The 11,410-nt window shown below is 37.4% G+C and overlaps 1 protein-coding gene across 2 annotated transcripts in view; it reads right to left on the bottom strand.

Moving 5' to 3' along the window:
• Positions 1-6,912: 6,912 nt before the first annotated feature.
• Positions 6,913-11,410, bottom strand: part of LOC150094967 (sodium/potassium-transporting ATPase subunit beta-2-like) — a 188,755-nt gene continuing 184,257 nt past the window's right edge. For both annotated transcript variants that reach the window (XM_090411287.1, XM_090411286.1), the window contains exon 8: positions 6,913-9,782. In XM_090411287.1, coding sequence (XP_090267413.1) covers positions 9,705-9,782 — 78 coding nt within the window. In that variant the 3' untranslated portion in view covers positions 6,913-9,704. The remainder of the gene's footprint in view (positions 9,783-11,410) is intronic.

Raw genomic sequence — 11,410 nt, 5'->3', positions numbered from 1 at the left:
CGAAAGGAAACTGTTTGCAAGAGGGTGAGGAGTGGTTTCTTTGCATGGAGGGTGGCTGAACTATGAAATGCATTGCCTGATGGAGTGGTGACAGTGAGAATGGTCAATGCATTTATTATTATTACGGGCAACTCCAGGGAGTCCTTAGACTCATCGAGAGAGGCCCCAAATCATGTTCATTACAACTATACGACATTCATACAGTATCTATCATACCTCGCCTTAAACTCATTCACTGTCACAGCATCCACCACAGCCTCTGGCAAACCGTTCCACTCATTCACCACTCTAAAAGTAAAGAACCCAGCTCTAACACCCTTACTAACCACACTTTTGCCCAGCTTCCATGGATGTCCCCTAGTTCTCCCACAACCAGCCCTGTTTTCAAAAATATCTTCTGAATTAATTTTATAGAAACCCTTCAGTAATTTGAATGTCTCAATCATATCTCCCCTCCTCCGCCTATCAATCAATTTTTGCAACCCACAAATCCTCAACCTGTTCTCTTAAGGTTCATTCCAGAGACCTATCATCTTGGTCACTCGTCTCTGCATCCACTCAACCTCCCCATCAAGAAGAAACCTAGGTGATCAAATCTGGGCACAGTAGTCGAGATGGAGTCTTATCAAGGCTCGATACAGAGGAACAATAACATGCTTGTCAATGTATTCTTCAGCAACCAAGTGATTTGATGAGCTGATTTGGCCACTTTTCCAATGTGCCTCCTAAACTTCCACTCCTTATCCACCAACACACCTAAATCTCTTGCCTCATCAATTTCCTGGAGTACAGTTCCACCAATGTAGTAAACTGCTGCTAATCTTTTTCCCTCAAAATGTATAACCTTACATTTTGCCACATTAAATTGACATCCATTCTCCTTAGCCCAGACCTCCAATCTATCCAAATCATCCTGCAAAATTTTTACATCATCTGCATTCACTATTGCCCTACCCAACTTTACATCATCTGCAAACAAATGAACTGTTCCTCTCAGATCCTTTCCTATATCATTAATGAACAAATTAAACAGCAGTGGTGCAAGAACAGATCCTTGTGGCACACCACTAGTCACAGGCCGTCTTGTAGACTCAACTCCTGAATAAACCACTCTCTGATATCTCTCTGTCAACCACCCTCCTATCCATCTCATCTCATCCCATATGCTGCATTTTACTGATTAGAATTCCATGTGGTATCCTCTCAAAGGCCTTAGCAACTTCCAGTAGAATCACTGTAAACCCATTACCCTTATCCAGTTCAGCGATCACTGTGTTAAAATACGTGAGCAAGGTACTGAGGCATGACCTACCCTTTATAAAACTATGCTGTCCCCGATACAGTATCCCATTTACATCTATCCAATCTTGTATTTTCCTCTTGACTATTTTCTCCAAGACCTTGATAATGATTCCTGTTATGCTGATTGGCCGGAAATTTTCAACAGCAGCCTTGGAACCACCTTTATGCAGCGGAACTATTTTCCCCTCTTTCCACCCCCTTGGGACTGACCCAGACCCATGGCTCAAATTAAACAAAATGGTCAAGGGCATTGATAATTCTTTAGCCACTTCACGTACAACACGAGCTGGTATACCATCCAATCCCACAGATGTATTGACATTGAGGTTCTGTAATAGACTATATACCTCTACTTCATTCATCACAATTCCAGTATAAGCTGTTGGTTTTTCCATTCCTGCAATCTCACCACCTGGATGATATACACTCTTGCAAAGTGCTCGATCAGTAATTCCACTATATTGACTGATTTGGTTACCTCCCTATCCTCAGCATTTTTTAAGATCATTCTACCATACCATGAACATTTTTTCTTTTACTTGCAACATATTGAAAAAACTGTTCGGGATTCTCTTTAGCCTGTATGGCCAATTTTCTTTCATAATCCGCTTTTGCTTTTCTTACCACCCTTGTTACCATCCTGGTCTGAGCTTTATACTGTTCCTATGCCTGCTGGTCACCTTTCTCCTTAAATTCCCTCCACAATTGTTTCTTTTTTTGCAGCTCAAGCTTAATAGTGTTATTCATCCATTTAACCCCTACTTGATTTATTATTCGGACTCTTGGTATACAGTCAACCATTGCCTCCTGCAAACACTTCTTAACCACCTCCCATGCACTTTCAACATCCAGCCCTTGCAGTTTTACATGCCATGGCACTGAGCCAAGCACACACCTAAGCTTGTCATACTTATCAGCCCGGTAATTCCACATGTACCCTGTCTTAATTGTAAATTCCACTCCTTTAGCCACCTCCCAACTCATGACCTTATGGTCACTCTCACCAATTGGCGGCAACATGGTCATGTTCGTTACAGCCACATTCTCAGTTGCAATTACTAGGTCAAGCACTCTCTGCCCCCTGGTATTTTCCACTACATGCTGCTGCAGATAGTTGTCCCTTAATAACCGCATAAAATCCAACTCCTTCCTCCCATGTGCCCTCTCCTCTTTCCAGTCAATGTTACCATAATTGAAATCACCCATAATAATTACCCTCCTTCCACTCATTTCTTCTATTTGCCTATGCATACTATCCCCACCATCTATTCCATCACCTGGTCTATAGCAGCACCCAATTGTATATTTTGTTTTGCTAAACTCTATCTCACACCAAATAGCCTCAAATGCACTCTTTTCTTGATCCTGCAGTTCAACTTCTATACTCCTTGGCTGCAACTCATCAGCTTTCAACAATAACACTCCTCCCCCTTTTTATTCTCCCTGTCACTCCTGAACATGCTATACCCGTTGCACTAGCTTTATCATCTTCTGTCAGCCATGTTTCACTAATACCAACAACCTGTGGCCTGGAAGTGCCAACCAAGGCCAAAAACTCTTCCTTCTTGTTCCTAATACTCCTGGCATTAGTGTACATGAATTGCAGAAGCCCATTAGTCTCATCCCTACTTTGATGCCTTATACTAACTATCCCATTCTGATTTGTTGTCCTTCGTACTCCCTTGGGCATATTATACTCATTCATACACTCAACTGCCTCCCTAAAGTGTGCATATCTATCCCCTCCCCTTTAATAAATCTAGTTTCCCTGAGTCTGTACATCCACTTCCACTTCATTCATGAACACTCTTTCAAGCCTCCATACACCAAATCCTTTCAAATGTAACCCATCCATCTTATATAAATCCTTTCGTCCATCGAACTCACTCCACACATCCACAAATTCCACACCACTCTCCATGCATAACCCACGCATAAAGTCATTGGCAATTATGGCCTTCCTTCTAAACACTTCACTGTCATACCGTGGCAAAATACTCACTATCCTAACTCTCTCGCTCTTCTCTTTTGCTACCTCAAGTAATTCCCTCACATCCTCTATCATTTCCATTTTGTCTTTTTTGAAATCATTTGTTCCTGCTACGACTATCATCTCTTTCACCCTCTGTTTTTGCACTCGAATAGATTTGCTGACGTCCTTTATGTTCGCACCTGGTTGGTATGATTTCGTCAAACTCTCAACTATCACACCTCTTAATAGCGAATCTCCATACAATGAGTGGTATTTAAGGAGTGGTATGATAGACTTTGGATAGACATTTAAGGAGTGGTATGATAGACTTTGTATTTCCTAGGATGGATCTCCCTCAATAAGTCTTGATAAACTTGTGTTTCTTAGAAAGGCCCTCCCTCGATGAGTTTTGACTCAATGGAGGCCTGAATAATAATAATAATAATTAAATTAGGTGTTAGAGATAATTATAATTTTGTATTGTGCTATCAAGTGTTGACGAGGGGGAATCTTTATATGGACTTTTTCAATTGAAGATGAGTTAGCAAATCTCATATGGAGGTAGCAGATCCATTAATCAAAGTTGGTTTGAAAACTGTCTTGTATATACAGCTAATTTAGTGTTTTGACTTAATTTCTCTGTTATTCCATATAAATTTATTCACTTGACTTCCTATAATACCAGCTTTGTTAAATCTGTGTGCAGACATCTAAGTAATTACTTTGAAAGATTGCTAAATGCAAGAAGAAGTGACAGAATGGTAGAACATCTTCAAGTGGAATGTAATCAGGATTACTTATTAATATTAATATTTGAGGTAGAAAGTTCACCAGACACCTGAAATGTGGAAAGGCAGCTTTAGTCGGTGATATTCGATTAGAAATGCTGAAATGTGTGAGGTATTAACGTTTTGCTATAGCAACACTGCATATGGAGGAAATGGATGAAAGGGCACTGTAAAAGGAATCGGAGATGATAAAAATGTAGTTTAGGTGATTTTCGATCAGAAGTACTGAAATGTGGAGGTATAAAAGTTTTACCATGGCTACATTATATAATTCAGGATGCCTGGTCAGAAGATCAAAGTTTGATGATGCAAAGTTGGGTAGTGCAATAAAAAATCAAGCTGATGTTGAGGGTTTGCAGGATGATTTAAATAAGCTGGCAAAATGGGCAAAAGGTAATGGATATTCAGTTCAATGTTGAAAAGTGTAAAGTTATGCATTTTGGGATTAAAAGATTACCAGCTGTGTACTACATTGATGGAATGCTACTCCAAGAGATTGATGAGCTAGGGACTTAGGGGTATTGGTGGATATGGAGATGAAGTTCAGGGGACACATTGCTGAGGTGTCCAAGATTGCACATAGGATTTGTTTATTGAGGAACATACTAACATCCAGAGATAAAGAGTTATTATTCCCCTTTATAAAGCACTGAAACTTCCACATTTGGATTACTGCGCTCAGGTCTGGTCACCTGAATTTCCTGGAGATGAGGAGGTTGTGGAGAGGGTTCAGAAGAGAGCGACTAAGTTGGTGAGTGATGTAAAAATTGCTCCCTATATTGATAGATTGAGAGCTTGTGAATCGCAGAGATTGGTTGATAGGCAGAGAAGAGGGGATATGATAGAAACATTTAAATTATTAAAAGGTTTTTATAAGATTGATGCAGGGGGAAATGTTTCAGCTGTGTGATAGTGATGGAAGAACAAGAGGTCATCCCTGGAAATTAAGGAAAAGTGTGGTTAACAAGAGTGAGAGAATGAGGTTTTTGTCTGAATGAGTGGAATGCATTGCCTGACTCAGTTGTGAGTTCTTCGTCTGTAAATGAATTCAAGAAGAGATATGATAGATATTGTTTTGATAGTTTGGGTCTCCCACAATAGCCATGAGTCTACTGACTCCATGGAGATACTCGTAATAATAATAATAATAATAATTCAGGAGACCTGGTCAGGTCCATTTCAGGATGATAACTGACTAGATAAAAAAGTGAAATTTTAAAGAAGCTAAACAAATGTGTGTATGTGTGGTAACCTCTACTTAGAATACAGAAGATAAATATTAAAAAAGGTGTGCCAAAATGTTCTGGCAGCTATTGAAGACGCTTATAAAATGGAGGAAAAGTGGTGTAGGTGATATTCGATCAGAAGTACTGAAATGTGGAGGTGTTAAAGTTTTACCATGGCTACACTATATGATTCAGGAGGCCTGTTCAGAAGATCAAATTCAGGATGATTGAAGTATAGCTCACAGTTTCCATCAATAAAAAGAGAAATAAAATTGGTTGTGAGAATTACAGATGAATTTCTGTACTAAGTGTAAAACTTACACAATCATACTTGAAAAGAAGCTACAAAAAAATTGGAAGAGAAACCTGCCAAAGAACAAGCTGGATTCAGGCCAAATGGGATTGTGATTAACTTTCAGTTTAAAATGCATAATTGAAAAATTGCAGGAATATAACATGAATCTGTATTTCAATTCATGAATCTGTACTAAAAGAAAAGCTTTTCAAAATGCTACAATTATGTGGAGTAAATGGAACATTATACAGAGTGATACATAGTCTATCTTTAAGTTGTAAATCAGCAGTTACAACTGAGGGAAGTAAAGGAAGATGGTTTGTAAAATCATGTGTAAGACAAGGGACACCTATTTTCACAAGGAATATGACTTCTTCATTGCTTCAACCTCTGGGTCTGGCTCCCACTGAAGAGATCTCAATAAAGGTCGAAACCAGTCTAGGTAGTGACCCTTCCCATATTGCATAGCATTATAATGTCTGCAAGGAGATGTGCTTTGCATTATGGGATTATTATTATTATTCCTGACACCTCTAAGGAGTCTGAAGACTCATCGCAGGAGGACACCTACTGTACAACTCTCCGTCTGCACTACGGTGTCAATCTGGGGATTATCACAGAACCTCTACTATCAATCACCTACATCAACGCCATCTACTGCCCACAACTACCACCACCACAGCTAGTATTTTTTGTCTGTAAGTTGTGTGTGTTCTGAAGGGCCGATTTGTCTGTATGCAGGATGAAACACCAGAGTTTCCGGGAGAAAAAACCCTGCTACCTCCGTATGAGATCGGCTAACTCACCTTCAGTTAAAAAAGTCCATATAAAGATTCCTCCCATCATGACGAGAATCGAACGTAGGCCTTTTCTAATCAACGGGCACAGCATATCCTTGTTCTTCCAATTGCACTATGGAAGGGATACTAAGTAAAGTGATGTGAAGTTAGTCTACCTTTGCCACGAGTTGCCCCAGTCATGAAGATACTTCAGGCACAAACTTTGTTTGCTTACACTTGGATAAAGGTTTAAACCAAATGTATAATTTATATTTCCACTGGTATTTGTCACCTACATGCATCACAAGAAAGAAAGTGGCATTAAACCTGATATCAGAATTGGAGATATTAAACTTAGTTCTTTGCATTATGCAGATGTATTTCTAAACAAATTCAGAGTAAGTCTGTTTTTTTCACTAAACTGAATAAGAGATGTCACAAATGGTATGAAAATCTGTGGACAATTAATGACACTTAAGGAATAATAAATAACTTTTAATAAAGTAATTATTTTACATAAAGGTGTGATATTTGTATTGATATCACATGAGGTGCCCACTGCATAAGTCCTTATGTCAGTTTCATTTGTGCAATGAACTGACATGTTATGATAAGGGATATAAACAAAGGACACATAAATCCTATCAAATTATCATACATTATTCTCTAGTGGGGAAAAAAACCCTCAAAAATATACAGTATATATATATATATATACATACATACATATAAATCATTATACCATACCTACACACACACACACACACGCAAGAACAAAAGAATAATTATTCTTAAATCGTACTTAATCTGTTACACTACAGAACTAATGGATTTAAAATAAAAAAAAAAAAAAAGTGTAAACACTATATGTATCTGAAAGGGTAAATTTGGTTAGGAATCCCACTAATGGCAGGAAGTGATATTGGGCAGCTGGGTACCATTATATCTATGATTTATAACAGGATATAAAGATAAGTCATTAAAATGAAGGTAGGAGATATGTGCTATTTGTAACTACAGGCCTCACATTTCTTGATAGAGGATAATTAAAATTAACAACGTTGTACGTGTTAATTTGATTCCTAGCAGTTCTTTAAAATTGATTTAGTACTAGATGCTTTGCTGTCAGTAGCTAGATACAGTGAACATAGGATGTTGACTAGATTCCAGACTCTTCAGGCAGTCATTCTGGTATGCTACTGCATTGTTTTTTGAGGACCTTAATGGTATAAATGCTACAGCAGTCAATTTTGTGTAGGGTATAAGTTGCCAAATCTGATTTGTTATCATTTAGGATTTTATTTGCCAGCCTGGCTGGCTGAGTGGATAGCGTATCCACTCTCCAGCCAAAAGGCTACAGGTTCAAATCGCACCGTTGGCATGGATGTTTCTGATTGTCTCTGGAAATACTAGTGGTAATGGTCGGTGGTAGATGCTTTTGATGTAGTTATGGTCAGTTTGTGGATTGAGTGGTGGAGACAGAGTTGTAGAGCAGGTGCGCTCCCTCGATGAGTCTTTGGACTCCCTGAGGTGTGAAAATAATAATAAGATTATTACTTAAGTATAAAGAGCTAATAAGCTTCATTTCGGCAATGAAAACATTACTTAAATTAAAGTATCGGCGCTAGTGTCGCCGATACTTTATAGTTTACTATAATCGGCAAGAAACTCTCTGATTCCGATCTTTGAGTTTCTTATTCGGTTTTAAAACTATGCGGGATTTAATATCCCCTTAATTTAAGTAATAAGATTATTATTATTTTGCTCTCCATCTTGGCTTTGTGGCCTATTTGGTTAAAGCATGGCAAGCTACTTGCACACCTCAATCTATTGGCAGGTTGTGGGAGATAATAGGGTCCTTCTTTTAGCATAGTGGTAAAATTTCACATCAATATATTGGTTTTTCTTTCTGTAAAATAAAGAACTGAAGACTGCCATCAAGGTCCTTCTTTTAGCATAGTGGTAAAATTTCACATCAATATATTGGTTTTTCTTTCTGTAAATTAAAGAACTGAAGACTGCCATCAGTTTAAGTATGAGAAGGTCTACAAAGGAAAGACAGCAGATTCAGTTTACTTTTGAAACTGGATCCAATGATGGATGGAAATGATTTAATTCAGAAATGCTTCTAGTTCCATTTTAGACTTAATATTTGGAATACTGAGTGTTCAGGACAGCAAGGCAATAGAGTAAGATAAGATTTTGAATTGAAACTATGTCATTGATCAGGTTGTTTAATAAAAGTATTTCAACTAGAAAATGTTACTAAGGAGTGGAAAGAAGATAAGATATTGCCACTACATAAAAGGTGCTAGTAAAATGGAAGCATCAGACTATAGATCAGTTTGTATTTCTTTTGTAGCTGTTAAGATTTTGGAAAATTAGTAAGAGCATATATATAGAATTAGACAGATGAGGGTAATATTATTCATGAAGCTCAGAAGGATTTGTTGAGGGGTGATCTTTTTCAGTAATCTAGTTATCACAAACTAGCAAAAAGAAGTCATTGACCTCCATATGTGTGACTTTCCCTGTTCTGGAAGTCATTTTAATTTTAGTCTTTGCTAAGTGCATCTTCAAAGTGCCTTTGATAATGCTAGCTTGAGCTGGCAAAACATATCTGTAAATTGTTGTAATGTTCAATTTAGTTAGTAAATTATTTATTTTCTTTCCTGTTTCTATGTAGTGTTTTCAGAAACTTCAACAGGAAAGACCAGTTTGTATTTCTTTTGTTGCTGTTACGATTTTAGTAAAATTAATAAGAGCATATATGCAGAATTAGACACTGAAGGCAATATTATTTATGGAAGTCATTATTTTTACTATAACAGTATAAACACAAAAAAAGTAGAGTGGTAATTATTATTATTCTTAATAATAATTACCACTCTAAGAATATCTTTGCATACTAATAATCAATTGGCAATAAAAATTACATTATTTTTACTATAACAGTATAAACACAAAAAAAGCATATGTATGAGTAGAATTTAATGCTGAGTGCTCTTCTTACAACATTTTTCATTGGTTCACTTTTTATTATGTACAATATTTTTTTTTTTTTATTAAAAAAAAAACTGCTATAATAGTTGAAAAGATCGAACTGAATTTGTTCACCTTCCTTGAAAATGTTAAAGATAGCTATTGGTAAGCATTAATAAGTAAAAATTCATCTCATTTGAAAAATAGTTCACATACTGTCATAAACTGTTCTGAGACTTATACTAATGCAAGCAAATATCTGTTATGTTCTCAAAAAGCAATCTGAAGTAAAGTTCTTATAAATAAAAATATTGAAACTGTGCTTTTTTTTCGGGCTTATGAAGTTCAGTTTCTGTAGAGTTATGTTGTTGATTTTGTAGAGAACTTGATAGTCACTTTTCCATTATTGTTCAACATGTAGGAATTACTTGCACGTAGCTAAATAAATAAATAAATAAATATATATATATATATATATATATATAAAACCAATGCTCATAAAATACTCATAATCTCTCTCTCTTTCTAATCTTTACAAAAATGAATATGTTTGTTTGTATATAAATTTAACATATAATATTTAACATAACATAACATATGCAGGAAAGGTGCCCATGGAATGGAAGGAAGGTATGATAGTGCCATTGCATAAGGGTGGTAGCATACTGGAAGTGTCTAATTATAGGCCAGTTTGTGTGTCATCAGTAGTTAGTAAGATCTTGGAGAAAGTAGTGAGGGACTGTATACAACATTGGGCAGCTGAGGGTAATGTTATCTGTGAGTCAACATTGATTTGTGAAGGGGGGATGCTCTTGTTTTAGCAATATGCTAGCCTTTTATAATAAAGTTACAAGAGCATTAGATGAGAAGGCATATACTGCCATTTTGGTCAATTGGATTCAGGATTGGCTGTTCGATAGGTATCAGAGAGTTGTGTATGGTGGAGCAATATCAAAGAGGCAGAAGGTTACAAGTGGGGTTCCACAGGGCTCAGAACTTGTACCTATATTGTTTAACATTTATATCAATGACATTGTCTGTGGATTGCAAGGGGATATTCGGTTGTTTGTGGATGATGCGAAGCTGGGAAGGGCTATTAGTAATAGTGCAGATGTGGTAGCCCTGCAAGAGGATTTGAATAAGCTAGATAGATGGGCATATGAATGAATGGGAGGTGTCAGTTTAATGCAGCAAAATGTAAGGTCTTAAGTTTTGTGACACAGCATTATGGGAGGAGTTAAACTGGAGGAAGTAGGGGAGACAAGAGATCTTGGGCTGATGATTGATAGAAACCTGAAATTTAGGGGACATATTGCAAAGGTAGTGAAGGTAACACAGAGGATTGCTGCAATAATGAGAAGGACACTGACCTGCAGAGATAAAAGGGTTATCATTCCGTTGTATAAGACTCTGATCAGATCACACTTAGACTATTGTTCTCAGATATGGTCCCCAGGATTTGAAGGGGATAAATTAACTGTGGAAAGGGTACAGAGGCAGATAACAAAGATGGTTTCAGGACTGTACAATGTTAGTTATGAGGATCAGCTGAGGGAATGTATACTGCAGAGTTTGGTGGATAGAAGGAGGAGAGGTGATATGATTGAGACTTTTAAACTGGTGAGAGGTGGTTACAGGATTGAAATTGGGGAGTTCTTTCGCTTGGTTGAACAGCGGGAAGGAGCCATCCCTGGAAGTTACGAAAGGAAACTGTGAGAAAGAGGGTAAGGAGTGGTTTCTTTGCATAGAGGGTGCAAAGAAACCACTCCACCACTCCATCAGGCAATGCATTCCATGGCATGGAATGCATTGCCTGATGGAGTGGTGGGAGCGAGAATGGTCACTGCGTTTAAGGAGTGGTATGATAGACTTTGTGTTTCCTAGGAGGGACCTCCCTCGATGAGTCTTGACAGACGTGTTTCTTAGAAAGGACCTCCCATGATGAATCATTTGACTCCATGGAGGTCTGAATAATAATAATAATAATAAATAGAGTAATATGACGTTTTTCATGAAGATAGGAAAGGCATGAAGGGAAGAGGAGTGTCGATGATAGTAGATGAATT

The sequence above is a fragment of the Typopeltis vanoorti genome, chromosome 21 (genome assembly GCF_054136105.1).
Source record: "Typopeltis vanoorti isolate ZY-2024b chromosome 21, IOZ_Tvanoo_1.0, whole genome shotgun sequence".
Classification (NCBI taxonomy): Eukaryota; Metazoa; Arthropoda; class Arachnida; order Uropygi; family Thelyphonidae; genus Typopeltis; species Typopeltis vanoorti.
This window is presented reverse-complemented; position numbering and strand designations above follow the sequence as displayed.